Consider the following 25,961-nt stretch of genomic DNA (forward strand, 5'->3'; position numbering starts at 1 on the left):
TTTCCATTCTCATTTAGACTTACATTTGGAGACTTGTTAATCACCTTGTTTCTTCTGCAACAGCGTATTCGGTTCATGCCTACCCATTGGGATTATTGAATGTACAATGCGTGCAGGACTCAATCCTCTAAGTGTCCATAGTTATTCCTCTTTTCTCCTTCTACCTACCACTGCCGTGATGATAAACAAAACCTGAATCTGAAAGTACTATCTACATTGGAACTGGTTTATTGGGCTTATGTGCTAACCACTCTGAGGTTGCTCTGACCCACAATCAGCTACACTTCCTATTCTTTCTTTTCCTACTACGGCTTTCCTGATGCTCAATATTGGTGAGAGAAGCTGCTTGTCTCACCAATACCTTAGGCCACAAACTTATCAACCACCCATCTGTGGACACTTTCTGGAGGTCCAAGATCTGTATGCTCCACGACCACTGGACTAAGTGTGTAAATGTAGGAGGAGACTATGTTGAAAACTAAATGTGCTAAGTTTTCTAAAATTGACCCCTTCTACCTTAGGCCACAAACTTATCAATCACCCCTCGTACAGTGAAGTGTGTAGTTTGCCTTAACAACTAACACAACCTGAGAATATGGTTGGGGCTGCAGATTTTGGTGCCAACAGAGCATGGCCACAAAGCACAACACCTCTCTGCAGATGCTGCTTGACTTCACTTCACTTCCTGCAGCATCTTGTGTTGTTGCTCAATGAAAAATGAAATGTAATTGAATATTGGAGTCTTCACATGGTTAACTGTTAATAGCTTGGATGCTGACAAAAAGTCTTGAATACATCCAAAAGATCTTTAGGAGTCCAAATAATGCATTCGTGGGCATACATTCTTCTGTATTTGAATTCTCTCCTTGTTTGGATATTGCAAGACCCTACAATTTGTTATTCATGTTTCACGATCTAGACTTGGAGCAGGGAAAATTAATTGTTAATCCTTAATTGGCCTGAAGTGAGCCACCATCTTGAACCGCTGTACTGTATATTTTCTGGTGAAGGTACTCTGAGTGTTCTTGGGGAAGGAGTTTCTGGATTTAGATGCAGCAATGAAGAGAGAGGATACATGTCTGGATCAGGATATATATACAGCATGGAGTGTAACCTGCAGTTGGTGGCATTCCTGTGGACTTGCTGCTCTTGTTCTTCATGTTAGCTGCAATGGATTTAGGAAATGCTGTTGGAATGGCACGGTGCTATTTGTGGTGGTACATACTGCAGCAACCATGTGGTGAAGGGACAGAGTGTTTAGGATGATTCAGGAGGGTGTTCATCAAGTAGGTTGCTTCAACCAGTATGTTGATAACCTTCTTGAGTGTTTTTGGAGCTGCTCTCAATCCAGGCAAGTGGAGAATACTCCACCGTGTTCATGACTTGGCACTCTTAGATGACAAAGGCTTTAAATTGATTAGAAGAGATTCAAGACACTGTTTTTCTAAACTTCTCTTGAAGACATATTTATGTTTGGTCCAGCTGAATTTCTAGGAAGTGTTGGCTCCTTGAATATTGATGATGCGGTTGCATCAATAAAAACTCTCTCATTAGATGTGGTCATTCCTCAGAAGTTGGTGGGTAAACTGTCCTTATTAGCACTCAACACCACCTTCTGCAATTGGATCTTTGACTTCTGACAGATTTCATGCAGTCTTTGTTGGCAGCAACATTTCTAGCTTAATCTTGCTGAACTCTGACTCAGTGCACACTGCTGAAACACAACTATAATGCAAACTCCACTTCTAATCACATCATTAAGTTTGCTGATGACACAATAGTGTTTGGCCTCATCAGCAACAATGATGAATTGGCATAGAGAGGAGGCAGAGGGGCTTGTGGACTGGTGTGAACACAACTTGAGTCTCAACATGGACAAGACTAAACAGATGATGTGGACTTCGGCAGGGTGCAGGGCTGACTACTCTGCACTTAAATGGCTCCTTCGTGAGAGAGTCAGGAGCACCAAGATTCTCAGAGTGCACGTCACGGATGAACTCACCTGGTCCCTCAACATCACTACCTTAGTCAAGAAAGCACAGCGGTGCGTCCACCTCGAGAAGATTGAGGCAAGTGAGGCTCCTCACCCCAATTCTAGAGGGTCCTGACTATCTGTTTTGGATATTGCAAGACCCTACAATGGATTGTGAAGACTGTTGAGAGAATCAACAGGACTCTCTTCTCCCCATTGAGGCAATTTTATCAGAATTCTAAATCAGGTTTAATATCATTGGCATACAGTATGTCATGAAATTTGTTAACTATGCAGCAGCAGTACAATGCAATGCATTATAAATATAGAAGAAACTGAATTACAGTAAATATGTATATACTAAATGTTTAATTAAAATAAGAGGTGCAAAAACAGAAATGAAAAGGTAGTGAGGTACTGTTCATGGGTTCAATGTCTATTTAGAAATCTGATGGCAGAAGGGAAGAAGCTGTTCCTGGATCGCTGATTATGTGCCTTCAGGCTTCCATACCTCCTCCTGATGGTAATAATGAGAAGAGGGCATGTGCTGGGAGTGGGGGTACTTAATGATGAACACCACCTTTCTGAAGCACCGCTCCTTGAAGATGTCTTGGATAATACAGAGGCTAGTACCCATGATGGAGCTGACTAATTTTACCGCTCTTTGCAGCTTACTTCGATCCTCTGCAGTAGCCCCCCCCCCCCCATATCGGACAGTGGTGCAGATACACCAGAAGTGCTACTTTATGTCAACATCTACATCTGCAGAATACTTTTTAACCTGTTAATATTATTGTGATGATATTTTATGTGCTGCATCTGATGCATGTTTTGAGTTTTGCACCTTGGTCTCAGAGGAATGTTGTTTCATTTAGCTGTATATAATTGGTTATGTTTGCAGTAGCAACAGGGTCAAAAGCTTGCCGTTCTCTTAACTCATGGCCTGGAAATCTATTATCCAAGTGATTACACACGTTTCTGAAATTCTTCCATTATCTGTTTCTGAAGCACGAAGCTGATACACTGAACCAATTCAAATGAATAGTTCTTGCTGTACCGACTCTCTGGTATATTTACATATTTTTATCTCATGTGCATAAATTTCTTGCATGGAATGTGCAAAAGCATTAATTTTAATTGTTTAGATAGTGTTAACAGTTACCATATCAGAGTTAGAGTTCTTTTGTGCATCTTGTTTCACTCCTGCTTCATGCTCTTTTGGGTTTTCAGTTAAAATGCACAAAATGCTACATTTCTTCTGGCTGCCGAATTTGGCAACAGCATCCATATGAATTCTTTGGTTAAGCTGTTGTGTTAAGTGATCTGACTTCCATTATTCTCACTTTTTTCCCCTACTGAACTTGACTCCATCTTTTGCTCCTGTACAAATGGTGCAACAACATCACTAGATCTTGATAGATAAAAATATCACCAATTTTTTTTTGTTTTTGATGTGAAGATTGTAGTTCATTACCTGTGAGTTACAAAAACCATTCTACCTTAAATTTTGTAGCTGATTTGTTTTTCAAAGCATTTAACTCTTTTGCTTTTTTCTTCAACATCCTTGGGATAATTATTATTTGAGAATACTAAAAATAACAGTAATAATTTGAAAAATTCAACAAGATAAGTTGAAAAATTATAAGTTTAACAAAAATAACCAGTCATGCAAATTATTTTATAGAAACAAACTTTTTACTTTGTTTTAACAATTTTTAAATTAAAAGTTCTTGTTAGATTATGGTCTTTTTTGAAAGGTTACTTACCAAAAGTCAGAATATCGAATTTTTCACATCAAACAAACATGAACTTCAACTCACAACACAAGTAAGTGATGTCAGGCAGTCAAAACAACTGACACGCACTGTGGCAAAAGTAAAGTATTTTGACCAGATGGTGTTGGCATTCAGTGGTCATGTGGTTTATTAACAAAGAGCTACTGGCTTACATTCTGTGTTAATTGTTACAATTTGTAACTGTTCTAACTTGAAACATTAATGATGTAAATATGTTGGAGCTCTAAAATTTTTCAAAGTACATTTATTATTTAGAAAATTTATAGGTTATATTCATTAACTGAGTAAAGGTGGCATGCTTCTTCATAGTAGGTTATTAGTGAACCAGATGCATGTTTAAAAGCTGAAAATGCTAGAACCACTCAGCAGGTCAGGCAACATTGGTGGAAGAGAAAATAGTGACAACATTTCAGGCCACAGACCCTGAATTAAAACTAGGAAAAGAGAGAAAAAAATTGTTAATTTTAAGTGATAGAAAGGGTGAGGAAGGAATGGGTAGAATTGAATTGACTTTATTACTTGCATCCTTCATACACATGAGGAATAAAAATCTTTACATTATGTCTCTGTCTAAATGTGCAATTTATAGTAATTTATAATAATAGTATGTACAACAGGACAGTCAGTATAACAGAAATAAAATTGTGTCAGCATGAATTAATCAGTATGATGGACAAATGAAATACCTCTGACTGGTTGAGATCAGGGTTACTGTGGTGATATGTGATTGTTGAAGCCATCTGGTTGATAGTAAGGGCAGACAGACTGAGAGAAGATGAGTAAAGGATCACATAAAACCTTTGTAACATGGACAAATAATGTACTGCAGAGCAGGGAGGTCTAATGCAAAGACAGAAAGTAACCTCCCTGAAAGTCTTGAAATCAGAATTAAATTCAAGTGGAAGATGAAGTGCTGAAATACCTTGGGCATCATTAGAAAAGTAGGGAAGGACATAGATCAGAGTAGGAATAGGACAGAAAATTACGGTGACAAGCAGCTGAAAGCCCAGCATTGCTCCTGTGGACCGATCTCACAAAAACAGCATTCCCCTCCCACAGACAGTTGTTGCAACTATTTACCACCAGCATAAATCCAAGTCAAAAATGAAATAAACAATTCTGGAAGTAAAAGTTGACAAAAAAAGGTAGCCAAGTCACATCCTTACTATCTTGGTTTGGGTGTGTTTAAGCATCAGGCTTTGTATTTACTGATTTGTAATGTTATTCACATTTCAACCATAAATCTGTGCTTCTGCTCATTGATTCACCTGTCTGTGCTTCTTGGGCTGCATTGTAAACAATTCCAGAAGTAAATTGCTTTAAACAGTGTGTGGAATTTGTTATTTTGTCTTACCTGAAGGAGGAATTGTCAGTATTTGCATACTATAGAAATAAGCTATTATGTGAACGTTCGTGCAAGTGTAAGTAGATATATTCATAGTGATAAGCTATTTTATTAGTTGCTAATATTGTCATGTTCCATTGTGAATAATTCGGTTTTGAAGATGGTGCCAGCAAACAGCACAGCCAAAGGTGACATCCTGCAGACAGTTCACAAAAACTGCTTTTACTACTTCTTTCAGAGTTGATTCTGCTACTAAGCTGCGTGCAATTGGAACCTGTGATTTAGTTTTGATGGTGTGTTTTTGGGCCAGTTGAATGAGCTGGTGCTTTGCTGCCTCCGAGAGAGTTCGGTGAGGTTTTGTGCGCAGCCTGGGGGCAGGCCGCGAGCCTGTGATCAACTCCATTTCTCGCTGATCTCGCCGATTAAAGCATTGAGTAAAATTGAAATCAATGGGGATGAGAGTGGATGGCAATCTGGTGCTGAGCGCCAAGTGTCTATGTTTCACTTGTCACTCCCTCCCTCTAGCTTCTGCTGGAGGAAGGTGCCCTTCATGTGACGTGTGTATGTGTCTGTCTGTCTGTCTCTCTCTCTCCCCTTCTCTCTCCCCCTCTCTCTCCCTCTCTCCCTCCCCCTCTCTCTCCCTCTCTCCCTCCCCCTCTCTCTCCCTCCTACCCAGAGGCCTGCTATCAATGAATAGCAGCACTAAATTGAACTTAACTGAACATTACCAGTCTGTTTCAATGACTCTGTGGTTTGATGTTTTATATTCAATGTATTTTGTTATTTTTTGCCCATTGCATGATTTGTTCCATTTTTGCACGTTTGGGTGTTTGATGTTTTCTTTGAATGGATTTCATGATGTGTCTTTGTTTCATGACTGTGGGAAGACAAGCCTTAGGGTTGTATACTACATACATTGATAACAAAAACATACCTTGAACCTTTTGTATCTTTGAAAATACAGTTATATTGCCATACTGTGTTTTTGCTTCATGAAACGGAGAACTTTGAAGTATTTTTGCAAACTAAGTGTAAATAGTCACATTGTTTTACTTCATAATATTATTGTTTTGTATGAAAATCCCAACATGTTAGCATTTTCATTACTGGTGTTCCACTGTTGTTAGATCCCATTTTGGATTATCTATTCTTTGTCTTCACAAGTGTCACAATTTATTTCTTTATCTATTTATCTAACTATCTATATTAACATGTATTGCATTATACTGCTGCTGCTAAGTTTACAAATTTCATGACACACGCCAGTGATAATAAACCTGATTCTGATTCTGACACACCACACTCAGCTTAGCTGGCTATCATGATGTTGAAAGTGTGTAATTCTGCCATACAGTTGTTTTCATTCAAAGCCCAATAGATGCCTTGCTACTTTAACATTTTCTCCCATTATTTTGCTAAATATATGCTTCATTTTCAAAAGCCATTCATTTGCTCACTGATTAGAAATAATGAATCTCTCAGAAAGGGATGATGGCTTTGCAAATTAATTATAATTCAAGAAGAACTAATTTTACAAGGACAGAATAAAATTGTGGTTGAAGGAAATCCTATTCTCTGGCAATAATGCAGGAAACGCTACCTCATGTTCTTAAGATAATTGAACAATTAAATATTCCTTTTATCTACAAAATTTAAGTGGCTGTAAAGAATACTGAGACTGTAAAGATGCTTTTTAAAAATGACGTTTCTTTTGCCTATCAATAATACAGTAAACCGTTGAGACTATCTGCTTCACCTAGCCATTGAGATGTATGTCCATTTTTGCTTTTTTTAGTTTAATTAATATTTGCACCTCTCAATTTTCCTCTTGGTTACATAAGAATTCTGCAAACTAATGATTTGTAGCTTTCTCCTAGTTTTATTTTTCACCTAAATCTCTGCAAGTTTTGAGAAGTGGCATGATTCTTCTTCAAAATAAGTACCATAAAAAATCTGTTGTTCATAAAATAGCTTTTAAAAAGACCTAAAAGAAGAAATGAATCAAGCTATCGACCCAGTATCTCCACTCCACCCCCACTTATCACAGAGCCCTTATGCTCCTAAACATCTGGGACATCTGACTTTAAAAAATATCAACGGTAGCTACCCAGACAGCTGACTGCAATGAAGTGAATATCAGAATAGGCCATAATGATCACCAGGTTGCCTGTCTTGTGCTACCACCCACTAAATTTCACCAACCCCTTCTCCACATCATTGACAGCCTTTGAACATACAGTAATTCCCTAAATGAGAATTTAACAAGTAAGTTCAAAACTAAATTTGTTGCGAATATTTGAAATGATTCATCACAAATGAATTTACAGAATATTGCTGCAATCTGCAAACTTCTATTTGGGTTCAGACTGCAATTGTTTTACTGGTTATATCTTACTATCTTACATATGTCAGGAGGAGATCGGATAAAGTAGGCTTGTTCTAGGTCAGGGGTCAGCAACCTTTACCACTGAAAGAGCCACTTGGACCCGTTTCCCACAGAAAAGAAAACACTGGGAGCCGCAAAACCCGTTTGACATTTAAAATGAAATAACACTGCATACAACGTTTTGTTTTGCCTTTATGCTATGTATAAACAAACTATAATGTGTTGCATTTATGAAATTGATGAACTCCTGCAGAGAAAACGAAATTACATTTCTGCATGCAACAAAAACATGTTGACCTCTGAAAAAAAGACGTTGGGTTGAAGGTTACTTTTAAGTAAAATACTCAACGTCTATTTGAGTCCTTCTTGTATTTATGAAAAACACCAAACTTAAATTTGCCGCCAGCAGCAAACCAAAAATAACGTCAGCCAGCTGTCAACCTGAAAAATAAAAGGACTATTTCACTGAACAATGAAAGCATATGAATATACGTAAAATAATAGGCAATTAAAATATTTATCATCCTTGTTCAGGTTGACTCACACCTGACAATGCAGTCGTATTCAGTAGGGATGGATCAATGCTTAGGGGAGTGACCAGGAAGGATAATGTGTTTTTTTCCTCTCTGAACTCACAGAAGCGTTTCCCAAACGATGTTTGCATTGCGATGATTGCCCAATGTAAATACTCCGAATTTATCATGTCGTGACCTTTTTTGAACTCTCTCAAATTGGGGAAGTGAGACAATGTGCCTTTCTGTAAATCTCTGGCAAGCAACGTCAACTTGCGCTCGAATGCCAAAACATCCTCCAACATGTGCAGGGCTGTACGTCCTTACCCCGTTGAAGAGCTGTGTTCAGCGTGTTCAGGTGCGTTGTTATGTCTACCATGAAGTGTAGCTTTTCCAGCCACTCTGGCTGTTCCAGCTCAGGAAAGGTGAGCCCTTTGCTGCCCAGGAAAGTTTTCACTTCTTCCAGACACGCGACAAAGCCTTTCAGCACCTCCCCTCTGGACAGCCAGCGATAAAAACACGTTGTAGCGGTTGCTACACGCAGTCAGTAAACTGCAGTCAAAGATAGCTTTATTCGAACTAAACAGCCTTGCTTTTAAGCCTCCCTCAACCCGCCCCCCCATGGGCGCGGATGCTGCAAAAGACACGTACTCACAAACCCCCGTAGGCTATCTCCCTTAGCCTGAACGCTGGCTAATTGTGAGCCGGTTCGGATGTGTCAGGAAATGGGTTGCCACAAAGTCTTATTTAGATTGTACAAGATCACCATAATCTTCAAATTTAGATTTACATTTCAAAAACTAACAAACTAACATAAAATACATTTTAATTAAATACTGACCATGTAGCGGTGTGCTACACGCAGCGCTAAAATTACGACACGGAGTCGGTAACTGCAGTCGAAGGAAAAAACTTTATTCGAAATCTTCAGCCTCACTTTTAAGCCTCCCTCAACCTGCCCCCCAAGGCGCAGAGGCTCCAAAGCTCTGTGCTCGCAAACCCCCGTAGGCTATCTAATTGTGAGTCGGTTCGGATGTGCCAGGAAAAGGGTCGCCACAACCAATTATTTCCCAAAGCAACAGGGAGCCGCAGCACAGACGTAAAAGAGCCACATGCGGCTCCGGAGCCGCGGGTTGCCGACCCCCGTTCTAGGTGAATAAGCAGCATTGACTGAGCATAGAAGTGGCACGGTAATGCAATGGTTAGCACAGCACTTTACAGTACCAGTGACCCGGGTTCAATTCCTGCTGCTGCCTGTAAGGAAATTATATGTTCTCCCCATAACTGTGTGAGTTTCCTCCGGGTGCTCCACTTTCCTCCCACAGTCCAAAAGACGTAGCAGTTAGTAGGCGAATTGACCCATGATTAGGCTAGGGTTAAATCAGGGGTTGGAGGGTGGTATGGGTCAAAGGGCTGGAAGGGCCTATTGTGCGCTGTATCTTAATAAATAAAAGACATTGACCAAATATGATACTGTGCCAAACGTTGGATTTTTTAAAGTTGGTCTTTAGAAACATGGAAAACCTACAGCACAATACAGCCCTTCTGCCCACAATGCTGTGCCAGACATGTACTTACTTTAGAAATTACCTAGGGTATTGATTTTTAATAATATTGTCACGTATCTTGTAACTGGATCACTTACCAGCAAAGATAGAGAGGTCTGTTGAAGTCTGATGGCACTATTTTCAAAAGTTTTTATTTATAAAGGGGCACAAAAATAAGGTTAATGCAAACATTCAGATAGTATACGTCGTCAACACTCAATCTAAAGCGCAGGTATAGTAATAATCAATAAGAAATAAGCTCTATCGTTGTTTAGGGGTAATAATTTGTCCGATGGAAATATACAAGTCTCTCGAGTTCATGCAGGCTTTCTGCCTTTGTGGGGGGGGGGGGGGGAGGGCGCTGAGTTTCACGTGTCAGAGAGAGAAAGAGATTGGTGGTGAGAAAAGAGACTTGCCCTTCCTTTTTGCCGCAAACCGTTGAATCAGGAACGTGGGTTCCCCGTTGTCAGTTTGAAGTCCTTTTCGATATTATCAGCCACTTGTTTCCCAGGTAAAAGGGGAACGAAACCACACGTGGCTTCCGAATAGCTTCCCGGTCTCACGGGAGCAATGAGCGATGGTGTCTCCTCCTGTTGCGTCGCTGCCTGCCCCCCTTCAGTCCACCTTTTTATCCTTGCTCACGGGGTCTCAAATTTCAATCAGGTTGGGATGATGCAATCTCTCTCCGTCACTCCACCCACGTTGCCCTGAGGGTATACACGTAGTACAGTTCTCAATTCACAAAGGTGTCTCCAAGAGACAATGACCACAGTCGCCAGCTTTTGCCTCGCCGTGAAACGAGGGACACCGCACGTATCTTTTTCTTCTCTTGGGTCATTGACCCCCCCCCTTCACTAGGGCTCTTGCGATTCTCACAAAGGAGGGGGCTGGGATCATAACAATATCAACACATATTTGGAAATAAGAATGACTGCAGACTAGCATCTGGTGATATCTTTGGTTCAATTTTAAAAACCAAGAAACTAATTTTTTGTTTTGAGTGTGATTATCTCCTTTGATAAGTGTTTCTTATGAATCATGAAGGGAAGAGGGTGTGATGGACGTTTGAGCAGTGCAGGTTGAAAGTAGAAGTTGTAAAACTTCTCAAAGTTTTAAAAACCCAACTATGGATTACAGGTAATCTGTACATTGCCCAGCAACGCCAGAAGGCAGATAATGAAAGTGTTTGACAAGCCTGTTCCTAGTAGACAAGTAAAGAAAGTGCACAGTACAACTGCTATTGGGGGGGCATCAGGGTCAGATTGCTACTTGCTTTCAATTTGCCTGACTGTTGATTTTTAGGCTGTATTTCCAAGCTTCTGGACATAATAATAAGTTAAAGACATTTATAGCACAGCATGTAGATCTGGGAGAGCTGGAGTGTTTCTCTCAACTATGCCAAGCTAAGCGTTTTATATACCATGCAATCAGATCTTATAAAATATTACATGCCCCTATTTGTCTGCGATTTCCAACAGCTCACACACTGAGTTATTTCTGACATTGACATTCTCTGACCCATTTCCATCATCAGATGTCTAACTTCAAGTCTCAAAGTGTTCTTCATGATGTCCGGCTGGCCAATGCCCCCAAGCTTCAGGGCGGTTGCCCAACTGCCAATCTCCAGCTCGCCTTTTAACCCAGTTCCCAGAAGCTATAACAAGCAGCGCACAACAAATCTGTCATTTAAACAGGCCTTCGTGTGAGAATCATTTTGAAAGTAGGTTCTGGAGTAGAATTCATTCGGGGAAACAGAATCCTTTGCGGTCCCTTTTGCAAATGCCCACCCTCTCTTCCTGCTGAAAGCAAATGTTCGGGCCATTATTTAAAAAATTCTAGTAAACAAAGATGAATGTCCTTGAATGTTTTTGTTAATACAGACAAAGAAACATATTTTTAAGCAGCATTTTTCTAGCAGCTATACCCCTTCCAATATACAGGAAAAATGGGGTACAAAATACTGAGAGCAAGTCATTATCATTCACCAATCGCATGTTTGTTTTATTGTACCTTTTGAGAGTGGGAATGTGAAGTATAGTCTTATGCAGATATCAGCAGCTTGCACTTAAGTTCTGCCTTTAAGTTGGTGGTACAGTTTATGAACCTTCACAGAGATAAACAAAGGTGGCTGATGGTATTGTCTAAGATGTGCTTTTTGAAGGTAGGCTTGGAATAAATGAGGTTTTGTTAATGCATTGTGCAAATGAGAGCAGCTTTGTTGCAGGAATTTAAAATTTTCCAGCTATGGTTATGAAAAAACTTGAATGATATATTTTCAATTTTATCTCTACTCGTGTATAAGAGTTTGCCCTTATTCTTTTATATGGAGAGTTTATGTTGATGGTTATATGGAATTGTTATTATTTCTACCACAGTATTGTTCAAAAACTGACCAAAGCTGAGCAGAGGCCAAATGATTTTCATACCTGCTCTAGTTTTCCTGCAGTTGTTATAATTGATAAGCAGTACTTGGAGGCTAAATTTGTACTTGTGAATAGGTCTTCACTGATTTGTTGCCTTTGTATGATCCTGCCAGAGCAAAGAAAAAGAACAAACCTCTAAATCTGAAGATACACAATAGTGTTGGCAGCTGTGAAAACATCCCTGCTCAACGTTCCCCTCTTCTCTCAGAACGTTCCTTGCGCTCCTTTTTTGTTGGACATCCATCATTTCTTCCTTCTACACCTCCGGTTCACACTGAAGCCAATTTTTCATCAAGTAAGTAACATCGTCAATTCCAAGTCGTTGCTGGATCACCATGAGGTAAACTAAAGATCAGAATTGAGCTGCTTCATTTTTAAAGGGCCTAAGCCGACTATTTCATACTGTTATATCCCCTTTAGTTTAAATCCCATCAGTGCTTTAATATTATGTCGAATTGGGCATTTGCTTCAGCTCTATGAAGGCCTACATCATTAGTTGTAAACGATCATTGTTGAAGCAGTCATGGATCATTTGGAAAAGCTGCACTCTGTGGTACTACATTGCTTATTTAAAGCTCCATCTTATGCTGAAAAATGACAGTGGAGTAACATTCAAATCTAATAGGAAACTTGTTGAGTAAGCTAATGATACATAGAGTACTTTAAAAAGCAGAGCTTGGTTTTTAAAGATGTTGAGGTTTTTTTTGATCTTTGCAAAGCTTGGTTTCAAAGTGATATTGTCAATAAGGGTCCTAATTACCATCAAATCCTATCCTTTCCTTTGAGGGCCTTCTAGAAAATGATGTGATTAAAAAGAAAGCAATGAAGCTTTTGAAAAAGTCTAAGTCTGAAGCCATGAAGCACTCAGTTCTGATAATAATGGTCAAAGCCTGTCATATTTTTTACAGCAGTACTACTTCCAACCAATCATTATGTTAGAATAAGCTTTGTCCATATTATTTAAGAGAAAGTAATAGTACTTATTATTGTGGAGAGAAAATTTAGTCAGAATATCTGCAAAGATATTCATTTAAAGTTTAAGGAACATTCTCACTAAGTTGTTAAATCATGTTTGACTCAAGCTTCAGTCAGTACTTAATAATGGGACCATGTTGAAAGTAATATTGAATGGCTGTTTTTTTTCTTGTCTTGTCTCTCTGAAATGTCAGCAAAGTTCCAGGGCAAATATTTAACCACCAGAACAATTTTCCTCCATGGTTCAGAGCTTCCAGATATGTACAAGACTTCCCTTAGCCCTGTGACTTTCATGGAATAATGTTAGGACATATTTAAATTATTGGACCAAGGTCTCCAAGGTGTGATTATCAAACTGGCATATCTGAAAATCCTAATGTAGGATGTTTACTTGATACCTTCACAAACTCTTTTAAGGGGAAATTAAAGAAGAATCACAGCACAGAGGAGGGTACTTAGCCCAACATATCCGCAGTCGGATTCCACCATCTACAACTAGGGCTGCAGTCCTTCAGGTCAAGTGTCTTCAAATACACATCCAAGCAGAGTCTCACTGTTAAGATAACGTTTGCCTTTAACACCCTTCCCTGCAGTCCTCTTGCTGTCTGGGTGAAGATGTTTTTCTTCAACTCCTCTCTAATTTTTCTACCAATTGCTTCAGTTCTTGGCTTTTGAGCCCTCTTATAAGGAGAATTGGTCCTTCATTTCTACCCCAACAAAGCTTCTCATATCTAAGCTAGCCCCAATTGTCTGTTTGGCCCATATCCCTTGAATTCTTGCCCAACTAGAAGCCTGTCAAAGTGTCTTTTGAATGTTTTCCTTACCTCAACCACTTCTTCTGATAGTTCATATTTGGATCACCCCCTGAGTCAAGTTCCTATTAAATCTCTCGTTATTCACCTTAACCCTCTACTTTATGATTCCCCAACCCTGGGAAAAAGACTGTGTGCATTCAGCCTATCTATACACCTTATAAGACCATCCCTCATTCTGTTACACTCCAGTGAACAGAAGTCCTGATCTGCTCAACATCTCTCTATAAGTCAGTCCCTCAAGTTCTGGAAAACACCTTTTGAAATCTTTTCTATGCGTACAAGTGACCTCCCAGATGATTTTTCCCTGTGATTTGTTGTTGATTTGGGATGAAGTGAGATGGCCAAGCAGTAGTTAATTTCATATTCTATAGAACTAAGAACTTGCTTCAAATTACTTGGCTCTTTCATTGCATTCTTTATGATTGTTAGAGAGACCATCAAATAATTAGTATGTACTGAATGAACCTAAAGCACCATTCAGTTCTTTTGTATATCATTGCACATATCTACCGGTAAATCAGCTGGCATTACACACAATTATATATAACAGAGTCCTAGAGTTGTGCAATGTAGCAATGGCCCCCTTTGGCCATCATGTCCGTGCCAACCTTTTTGCCATTGTACTAATCCTATTTGCCTGTATGTCTCTTCAGTGCAGTAATTGCTTCTGATTCCACCACTTGTTCTGGCAGCAAATTCCAGGTATCAACCACTCTGTGTAACAAAATACTTCCCTGTCGAATCATTTCTAAAGCTCCTTCCTCTAAACTAATGTCCTCTTATCTTCGACAATCATAACATGAGAAAAAGAATCTGATATCCATCTTTGCCTCCTATAATTTTATATATCTCTGTCAGGTCTTCCCTCAATCTCCTTTGTTCCAGGGACCCCAGACGCAGACTATCCAGTCTCTCTCCATCACTAATGTTCACCAACCCAGGCAACATTCTGATGTGTCTCTTCTGCACTCTCTCCTGTGCAGCCACATCCTTCTATTAGCATGAAGTGCAATTGATCCTCTGTTTTGTAACTTTGCAATGCAGCATCCCAACTTTTTTTTATATTCTATGCCCCAATTCTTGTTACACATTCAAACCTTTAGTTTGTCAATGATAGAAAGGAACTTCAGCAGTGATTTTGTTTAGAACTTAGAGCTAAAAGAATGAGTGTCTGCCCTTCATATCTGTAAGAGTGTTTAAACCTCCTGATTCCCAACTGTATGTGCATGCAAGCTGTTGAATCAATCAACAGATTTAAACATTTCCTTGTATTTTAGCAATATGCAGCATAAACCTTCACCAATGGCTAACTCTGACAAATTTAATTTTGTATGATTTATAGAACAGGTATCCATGGGGGAAAATGAGGCGGGAACAGATCTTTTGTTTTTAGTTATTTCTAAATACAAGTAGATTATTACATACAGTTATATACAGCTACGTTCAAATATTACCTTTAAAAGATGCCGTGTTACTGCTTTGTTTGAACAATCTATGTGTTGAAATAAGTTGCTCTGCAAACGGGAGTTTGCAGTATGTAGGGGGACTGAAAATGGCAAAAAAGGGTAGTGCAACTTAAACGCTAATTGATGTGAATGAAACATGACATGATACACTGAAAACCAGACCAATTTGTTCTAATTCATCTGTTGCTCCTTTTCCTGGCGAAGTGATTTATCCTGTGGCATCAATCCCTACTGCATAATATTCAGGCTGAGCAATTAATCTTTAACCAGATGAAGACTCTTCATGTTCTTGTGCACAGAATGAATTATGGGCTCAAGCATATGCACTGGTTTTGCAATGTGAGATTACCCTGTGACATTTCTGCACAGTGCAAGCTGCATGCCAATTTTGTGCTGCCTGGTGCATCAGGACCATGAGCAATTTTGGTCAAACTTGCTGACAAGGGTGGCACTGATGTGGTCTGGTAGACTGGCCGCAGTCTCTCAGAAGCCAAAATATCTGCTCTCAGACCTATCCTCATTCCTGGATCCAGACCATAGCTTACTATGCAAGGAAAGAATTTTCTCTCACACACTGTTACAAATATAATTTCCTCAGAAGATTTTCCCTGCATAGCTACCAACCTTTTGGTGCTCCAACCCTGCACCACCTGTTCCAACCCCTTGTCCGAGATCCACAAGCAGAACTGTTCAAGTAGACTCATTGTTTCCTCCTATTCTGTTGAGCTGAAACAATGGATTATACAGCATCTTTTTTTCACTTTTGTTTTAAACATAAAAGTTTTTTGTTTTAATTTTTGAGCGAATACACTGGTTAATACATCTCTTCTGCACATCTAATACTTTCACAGAGTATTAACATAAATAACATAAATAAACTAAACATAAATAAACTCCAACAAATCTTCCTTTGGCACTCTACCATCAGCCAAGGACGTTATAGCACCAAAATGTTTTTCTCATTATTGTCAGCAATAATTTCCAATAGCAAAATATTAATCATGTTCTGGAGAGGAGTGGGCTCTACAATTATAAAGGACTACATCTTTTGCAGGCCTGTACTAACTCAGCCATTACAAAAGAAATTTAAATAAATTGTAACTTTTATGCAACGTTTTCCTCATATGTAGCTACCTTATTTCCATGGGAAGCAGTTACCAAAACAGCTCCAATAATATATTCCAACAAGTACATAGTGAAAGGTAGCACAGTAGTTGTCAAATACATATGAACTTAAAAAAAAAGACTTCTGCATAGGAGCCTTATTCAGTGCATAGGAACACATGGTATTAAAAGTGTCTCTAAGAAGGTTTAAGGGTCAGGAGTGGAGAATAGTGAAGGATGGCTGCTTTACAGAAGGATCGCAGAAAATCCAGGAATGAGGTCCCCAGATGTGGGTAATGGACTGTCTTAGAATTGGGTTTGGGTTGTATAATTCTGATTTCTATAATTATAGAACTAGCAAGCAGAGTAACAGAGTAGCTTGAGAGAGCAAGGACTCATAACTTAATATATGAAGTGATGCACATTGAAAGATATGGCTCAACGAGGTGCTATAATTAAAAAGAACTATCTCTCGTGTTGGAAATCTAAAAGAAAAACAGAAAATGGTGGACATTCATAATGGGTTAGACAGCATCTCTGGAGAGCTAAAGAAAATTAATGTTTGGAGTTCACCTTATGCTAATTGAGCTGCATATAGTGCTAACACCCACAGATCACCCAAATGAGTTTGCAAAATCGGATAAAAAAGTAATACTGTAGCATTTAGTGCACTAAAACAGGGCTTGTGATGTTCCTGTTGGGAACTGTGTACAGAACATACAGCTGCTACACCCACCCTCATACATGTTGAACTAGTTTCAAGCCACTGTGAACTGTAGGTTGCATCATTTGTGCATGCAACTCCCAATGGACTTTTAAAAAAATTACTGTGATCACCGACGTTATTTCCTAAAGAGATCTTCCCTCCATAGCTTCATACCTTGTGCTACAGCCCCGCACCATCTGCTTATAGTCCTTGTACAGAATCCACAAGAGTCACCTACACAAATGTCAGCCAAGCTAAGTTGAAATATGTCTGAAGGTGCCCATGTCATGAATTAAATTGGAAATTATCACATGTACAATTATTGGGGTAAAACAGCTTAGAGCTGCAAGGTGGCAGGGGGTGGGATGTAGCCTTTTTAATAAGGGAGTGTGGTACAGTACTACTTACAGATGGCATTCTTGGAGGAATGTCCAGTGAGGCCATATGACGAGAACTTGGAGGCAAGATGGGTTACTTTACTGGTGCTATACTATAGATCCCCAGTAGTCAGTGGAATTTTGAGGAGGTATATAGAGAAACTGCTCATAGTTTTAATAACAATATGGCTGTATTATTGGGAGATTTCAATTTCCCTGCTATTGGCCGGGCCACCCAAGACCCAGGTGGAATTGGTGGAATTTGTGAAATGTATCCTGGGTGGTGTGGTGAAGATATGGGCGGCAGGGTGGAGGCACGTCTCTACCAAGGGAGGTGTACGGTGCTGCTTTCCCCTGCCTGCAGGTCATCCTTGGCCAAGGAGTAGCACCTACTTAGTGCACCTCCCCCTGCCCCGAATCAGGGCTGCGTGAAGCCATGTTGAGCAGCTGGAGAATCTTGATCATAGTTGGGGTCACCTGTCTTGGAAAGACACTGCCCAGAAGAAAGCAATGGCAAACCACTTCTGTAGAAAAAATTGCCAAGAACAGTCATGGTCATGGACAGACCATGACCGCCTACATCATACAACACATAATGAATGAACAAATGACGCAAGGCAGGGAACGACGGGACAGTCCGCTTGACGTCTGTAATGGGGAAGCTTCCAAAGGGAATTCTGATGGACTGGATCTACAAGCATTTGAGTAAGGATATTGTTGAATTGAAAAGTGTAGAAAAAGATTTACGAGGAAGTTGCCAGGGTTAGTAGGCCTGAGTCATAGGGAGAGGTTAGCCAGGTTGCGTCTTTATTCCTTGGAATGTAGGAGAAACGTTTAAAATTATTAGATGCATAGATAAAGTGGATGGTAACTTTTTTTCCCCTGGGTTATGGGAAGTCAGAAGTAGGAGACTTAAAATTAGGGTGAGAGGGAAAGTTCTAAAATGGACCTGAGGAAAAATGCTTTCACACAGAAGGTGGTGAGTATGTAGAACTAGCTGCCAGAGGAAGTGGTTGAGGCAGGCACAAAGTTATTGTTTAATTAGTACCTGTATAGATACATGGAGGAGTGGAGCTTAGAGGTATATGGGTCAAATGCAGGAAATTGGGACCAGTGCGAGAGTACACTTGGGACCAGTACACTAGAGCTAGCCTGGACTAGTGGAACTGAAGGGCTGGTAGCCAAGCTGTATTGCTGTACTGCATCAATGAGGGGAACTCTAGTGTAGTTAACATTTGAATAGTGAAACTCTCAGTATGTAATCACAACCGTGAAGCTGGGAGATGCCACATGTGAGACATCAATGTGACAGTGAAGATTATTTAATTGCCTTTCCTCACCTGAACCCTATGAGGGAAAACAGCTAGGCTTTTCTGAGACTGAACAAAATTCTTAAGTTTCCTTGGAGGCTCCAGTATCTGCTGGCAGTTAAAGTAATGAGCATTACAAAATATCATCAGATGATCTGGACAAATGTCAGCTGTGCTAAGGTGAATCATGCCTGAAGGTAACTAGCTCACTAATTAAATTGGAAATGATCTCTAGTATAATCAATGGGGCAAAACAGCCCATTAGCTCAATTTATGCATAAAAGTCTGTAGAAGTCATTCCAATTTCCCAGACAAGGAATCAGAATCAGACTTATTATCACTGACATATTCGTGAAGTTAGTTCTGTGGAAGCAGTAGAGTGCAAGAATTTTTTAAAAAGTAGTGTTAAGTTACAATAATAGATAGATAGCTTGAGTACAAGAGAAAAGCAAGGTAGTGTTCATGTGTTCGTGGATTGTTCAAAAGTCGGGTGGCCGATGGGAAGGAGCTTGTCCTAAAATGTTGAGTGTGGGTCTTCAGGCTCCTGGTCCTCCTCCCTGATGGTCATGATGAGAAGAAGCATGTCCTGGGTGGTGAAGGTCTTTAATGATGGACACTGCCTTCTTGTGGCACCACCTTTTGAAGATGTCCTTGATGGTGAGGAGGCTTGATGGAGCTGGCTGAAGCTTTCCTCTGCTGGCCCTCAATGAGGATTGTTTTGTGTTCTCCCATCTTCCCCCTTTTTGAAATCGAAAGCAATTCTTTGGTTTCATTGACATTGAGCACAAGGTTGTTGTTGTAGCGACAACAGCCAACCAGATATCTCACTTATGTACGCCTGCTCATCGCCATCTGAGATTCTGACAACAGTGGTGTCATTGGCAAACTTACAGATGGTGTTTGAGCTGTGCCTTGGCACACAGTCATGGGTGTCGAGAGAGTAACGTGGTGGGCTATAGAATCAAATTTGTGAAAGAGTGACGATGATGCAAAAGGAAAGAGTGATAGGACAAACAGTGAAACACTGGAGTGGTGGAGAAGATGCATAATTAGAAAGATAAAGTTGTTTCTAATTATTACTTTCTGATAATTACTTATCAGAATAATTATCTGATAATTAATTATTACTTTCCACATGGAAGGTTAGTTAAGAAGGTTCAGTCGTTAGGTATTAATGCTGGAGTAATAAAATGGATTCAACAGTGGCTAGATGTGAGATGCCAGAAAGTAGTGGTGGATAATTGTTTATCGGGATGGAGGCCAGTGACTAGCGGGGTGCCTCAGGGATCTGTTTTGGACCCAATGTTGTTGGTAATATACATAAATGATCTGGATGATGGGGTGGTAAATTGGATTAGTAAGTATGCCGATGATACTAAGGTAGGAGGTGTTGTGGATAATGAGGTGGGTTTTCAAAGCTTGCTGGGAGATTTATGCCGGTTAGAAGAATGGGCTGAATGTTGGCAGATGGAGTTTAATGCTGAGAAGAGTGAGGTTCTACATTTTGGCAGGAATAATCCAAATAGAATATACAGGGTAAATGGTAGGGCATTGAGGAATGCAGTGGAACAGAGAGACCTAGGGATAACAGTACATAGTTCCCTGAAGGTGGAGTCTCATGGAGATAGGGTGGTGAAGAAGGCTTTTGGAACGCTGGCCTTTATAAATCAGAGCATTGAGTACAGAAGTTGGGATGTAATGTTAAAATTGTACAAGGCATTGGTAAGGCCGAATTTGGAATATTGTGTACAGTTCTGGTCACCAAATTACAGGAAAGATATCAATAAATTAGAGAGAGTGCAAGTTTAAAAATTATGTGGGTGTTTTGATTGAGTAAATGGAAAAAACTTTTAAATGTACTAGGATGTTACCTGGGTTTCAGCACTTAAGTTGCAGAGAAAGTTTGAACAAGTTAGGTCTCTATTCATTGGAGTGTAGAAGGTTGAGGGGGGATTTGATCGAGGTATTTAAAATTTTGAGAGGGATAGATAGAGTTGACGTGAATAGGCTGTTTCCATTGAGAGTAGGGGAGATTCAAACAAGAGGACATGATTTGAGAGTTAGGGGGCAGAAGTTTAAGAGAAACACGAGGGGGTATTTCTTTACTCAGAGAGTGATAGCTGTGTGGAATGAGCTTCCTGTAGAAGTAGTAGAGGCCAGTTCAGTTGTGTCATTTAAGGTAAAATTGGATAGGTATATGGACAGGAAAGGAGTGGAGGGTTATGGGCTGAGTGCGGGTAGGTGGGACTAGGTGAGATTAAGAGTTCGGCACGGACTCGGAGGGCTGAGATGGCCTGTTTCCGTGCTGTTATTGTTATATGGTTATATGGTTATATAAATTAGCGCTGGCTATGACTTGAAATGGTTGATTTAGTTGTGGAATCTGGAGGCTTGTAAAAATATCTAAATGCTACTGTTTTGTAGGCTTTCAATGACGTGGAGACGTGGGGTATATGTTAACAAGCCTTTGAAAGCAGAGGGCCTGTTGCGATACTGACAAGCGGGGTATTGAAGGAAGCAAACAGGATATGTGTGTTTAAATTTGTAATGTAAGTAACCTTCATAAACTTTGATTGGGCCTCAGCTGGAGTATGGTGTAAAATCTGGGGCACAATTATACAGGAGACAGTCAAGATTGTGTATTGGGATGAGACTGGAGAAGCAGGGATCCTTCTCTTAAAAGCAGAGAAGGTTGTGAAAGTACAAGTTTAAAAATTATGTGGGTGTCTTGATTGAGTAAATGGAAAAAACTTTTAACTAACTTGTAAAATAACTAAAAGAAAAATGAGAAGTTTCTTAACTCTCCAACACTAGCTACCTTAAAGGGTTGTGGAATCAATTTCCAAAGGAAATTGTTTAAAGGCCCAAAATTCAAAGTAAATTTATTATTAAAGTACCATATATTACCTTGAGATATATTTTCGTGCAGACATTTACAGGTAAAAAGAAATACAATAGAATTTTACAAAACACTATACATAAACAATGTTTGACAAGCAGCCAATGTGGAAATAAAAATAAATCTGAGAATGTGAGTTGTAAAGAGTGCTTGAAAGTGAGTCTGTAGGTTGTAGAATTCATGAGCCGGTTTGTATTGAAAAACAATTATAATTGCATGAAAGCAGTTACTTTCAGGACTATGGAGAAAAATAAGACACCAGCATGAACCTGAGGAAAATGGCCCCTTGATATGTGTCAAAGGATTAATGCTCTTAGTCGCATTTGAAGGTTTTAAGTAAATGTTCTGAATCCATGTACCTTATGCATGCAGTTCCCCATCAAGTGCGGGAGTAACTGGATATAGTATTCACAAAATGCAGTTCTGATAACATTTCCTAGACCTGAACTATTAATGTTCTGTCTGACTTAATTAATGTTTTCAGCATTTTCTGTTTTATTTCAGATTTCCTCCATCTGCAGTTCTTAATTTTCTTCCAAATTCTGATGTTGTTGGACAATGTCATTGGAGATGTTCTGGTTGTTTAAAATACAGGGATGTGATGATACTTGTACGATATTGAACAAGATTCTTTGTTTCATCTATTTTAATCTGCTAGTAAAATCAAGTCAAATGAACAAATCAAGAGGATACTTTTCTGGTTGTTTATCTATCTTGTTTTTATGATGTTAATGAAGACAAATTCAAACATCTGCTGTGGCCTGCAGAAACAATTATTTCATTGGCCTAACAGATCCTGACATCATTACCTAACTGCTGGACTCTCTCAGTATTTTGATCCAATTTCAGTCATCATTTACCAGATGTGTTTATTGATGCATGTTATATCATTTCAGACCCAATGTTTATAATTTTGATCAAATCTCATGCTGTCTCTTAAACTTGAATCCCTGCTGGGGCCTTTTTCCATTGTGGTATCCATTAAACCACTGACTGGATATTTTAGGCTGCACAGCAAATAACTTTTTTTTTCTTCTGTTCAATTAGGACAATTTGCATTAGAATTAGAAATTTTAAAAAAAGAACACGATGTTAAACTGTTACATAGCAAAGTGATTAAGGTTTCCATTGAATTTTGTTTTAGAATAAAAAGAAAGTTTTTGAATGCGATCAGACCTGCAGTGTTTTCCCATGCATTTTGTGTTTTAATTTTGCGTGGGAAATCTCAGCAAGGAACTGGATATATTTCGGAATTGTGGCAATTGAACAGCCAGTGCCGCAGGACATATAATTCTCTGAATATTCACCCAGAGTGCTGTCATGGTGAAGAGTAGCAACACATGAAATTTACTTTCTGCTTCTGAGATTTCATGAAACTTCCCTGTAAAAACAGTCACAACATCATAGTTCATTGGATATGTAGAAAGATTCAGAACCATGGAAACCACTGTATGCATAAATCTAGTTTTGAGGGAAAATGTCTGCAAATTATAGGCAAGGTAGACAAAGTGTGGCCACTGTTTATAAATACTGCAAAGTTAGAGAGAAGGAAATAAATAAATCATGTAATATTTGATTCTATATTTTACAAGGTGGAGATTTTGCCTCTTCAAATACCAATAGGCTGCCCTCATTTTTACTGATGAATTACTCTGGCACCTCACCCATGGCTAAGGACGTTTCAAATATCTCTGCTAGGACCCCTGCAATTTCTGCACTTGCCTCCCACAGGGTCTGAGGGAACACCTTGCCAGGCCCTAGGCATTTATCCACCCTAATTTGTCATGAAACAACAAGCACCTCCTCCTCTTGTAATCTGTGTATAGTCCATTGTCTGTCTAATGTTTTGCCTCAACTCTATAGACTTGGTGTCCATCACTCAGGGAAATACAGATGCAAAATATCCATTTAAGACCTCCCCTGCTCCAAGCATAGAATTCCACTCTGATCTTCCAGAGGACCAGTTTAGTCCATTGCTATCCTTTTGCTCTTAATATATCTGTAGAAGCCCTTGGGATTCTCCTTCACCTTGTCTGCTGGGGCAAATTTATGCCTTCTTCTATCCCTGCTGATTTCCTTCCCAAGTGTCCTCTTGCATTTCTAATACTCCTCAAGAACTACATTTGTTTCTTCCTGCCTATACCTGCCATGCATCTCCTTCTTCTTAACCAGACCTCACTATGAGTCAACAGCTAAGTTTCCATACATATTACTTTTTCTTTTATTCTGACAGGAACATACAAACTCTGTACTTTCAAAATTTCACTTTTGAAAGTATCCCAGTTGCCAAGTACATATTTGCTAGAAAACAACCTGTCTCAAACCACACTGGTTATTATCCTTACCAATACCATCAGAATTGGCCGTTCTCCAATTTAGAATCTCAATCCACGGTCCAAACGAATGGTATTGTGATCACTAAATGTGAAGTGTTCCCCTACGCAAACTTCTGTGTGTGCCCTGTCATATTCCTTTATAGGAAATCTGGAATCACCCTCTCCCTAGTTGGGACCTCTTTGTATTGATTAAGTAAACTTTCCTGAACACATTTGTCAAACTCTATCCCGTCACAGTGTGGGAGTCCCGGTCAATATATGGAAAGCTAAAATCACCTACTATCACAGCATTATATTACTTGCAACAGTCTGTGATCTCTCTATAAATTTGCTCCTCTAAATCCCCTTAATTATTGTGTGGTCTATAACACAATCCCATTAATTTGGCCATCCCTTTTTTATTCTTCAGTTCCACCACAGAGCCTCAGTAGACGAGTTTGCCAGTTTGTTCTGTATGAACACTGCTGTGACATTTTCCCTGACAAGTAATGCTACCCTTCCCCCTTTAAAACCTCCTGTTGTATCACATCTAAAACAATAGAATCCTGGAAGACTGAGCTGCCAGTCCTGTTTCTGCAACCATGTCTCGCTAATGCATACACTGCCATAATTCCATGTGCTGATCCATGCCCTAAGCTCATCCACCTTTTCTACAATACTCCTTGTGTTGAAGGTACAGTATACATAACTTAGAACATTCATCCCACCGTGGTCAACCTTTTGATTCCTGTATGTGCGCTTAACTTCTTTTCCCACAACCACACCTCTATCTGCTCTGGCATTCTGTTCCTATCCCCTTGCAACTCTAGTTTAAACTACCACGTGTAGCAGTTGCAAACCTTCCTGTAATGATATTAGTCCCCCTCCAGGGCAGGTACAAACCATCCTCCCTATTCAGGTACCACCTTCCCTGAAAGATTGCCCAAAGATCCAAAAATCTGAAGACCTCTCTCTTATACCTCCTCCTTAGCCCCATGTTAAACTGTATGATTTTCCTATTTCTGTTGTCACTGGCATGTCTTAAAGGTAGCAATCCTGAGATCACAACCCTGGAAGTCCTGTCCTTTAACTTAGCACCTAACTCCCTGTGGTAAACTATGTATACCTGTCCTCCCACAGACCCCTGTATAAAGGCAATTGGGGTACTGCTCTTCCCTCAGTCTCCAAGATGTCGTGCTCCCTTTTTGCTGCTAATAAAAGCCTATCGTTCACTTCCTGTCTCCAAGAGTTATTGATGGTGCATCACTCCCTGAACTCACTTTGCAGGCCCTCGTCACCCCTCCCACCCATGCCATTGGCATCGACATGGACCACAACCTCTGACTGCTCACCCTCCCACTTAAGAATGCTATGGACTGGATGTGAGATGTCTTTGACCCCGGCACCCAGGAGGCAACATACCATCTGGGAATCTTGTTCTCATCCACAGAACCTCCAATCTATTCCCCTAAACACTGAATCCCTATCACCACAGCTCGCCTCTTCTCCCTGCTTCCCTTTCCACAGAGCCAGAGTCAATGCCCGAGACCTGACCACTGTGACTGTGCTTTGTTAGGTCAACACCCCCAACAGTATCCAAGGCAGTGTACCTGCTATTGAGGTGAACAGCCATAGGGTACTCTGCACTGGTTCCCTATCCCCTTTCCACCATCTGATCATCACCCACGTGGTTGCATCTCGTAGTAACTGATTACTTCTACATTGTTTTGGCTTGCTTAGGCAAAGTCTGAACATTGGATTCTCTCTGATCCAACATATTGTGGCTGTCCTTTGTATCTGCAAGTGTGCTGGCAACCTTTCTGGAGGCATCTGTCAGAAGCTTCTGATTTTTCTTTTTCTGAAGAACACTTACCGGAGGATAGATGAAAGTTGGCAGGGACAGCATGTTAGAGGTGCCGCTCTGACACGTTCTTGCACTAACTTGCACATGTGCAGGACCAGTGTCTATTACTTGTGTCTGAAGAATCACAATCCAGATAATCTAGATAATCC

The 25,961-nt window shown here is 39.9% G+C and overlaps 1 protein-coding gene across 1 annotated transcript in view; it reads left to right on the top strand.

Annotated features, from left to right (window-relative positions):
* ksr2 (kinase suppressor of ras 2) overlaps positions 1-25,961 on the top strand; it is a 365,555-nt gene that overhangs the window by 165,661 nt on the left and 173,933 nt on the right. The window contains exon 5 of the mRNA XM_059986939.1: positions 12,095-12,276. Within this exon, the coding sequence (XP_059842922.1) occupies positions 12,095-12,276 (182 nt within the window). The remainder of the gene's footprint in view (positions 1-12,094; positions 12,277-25,961) is intronic.

The sequence above is a fragment of the Hypanus sabinus genome, chromosome 13 (genome assembly GCF_030144855.1).
Source record: "Hypanus sabinus isolate sHypSab1 chromosome 13, sHypSab1.hap1, whole genome shotgun sequence".
Lineage (NCBI taxonomy): Eukaryota > Metazoa > Chordata > Chondrichthyes > Myliobatiformes > Dasyatidae > Hypanus > Hypanus sabinus.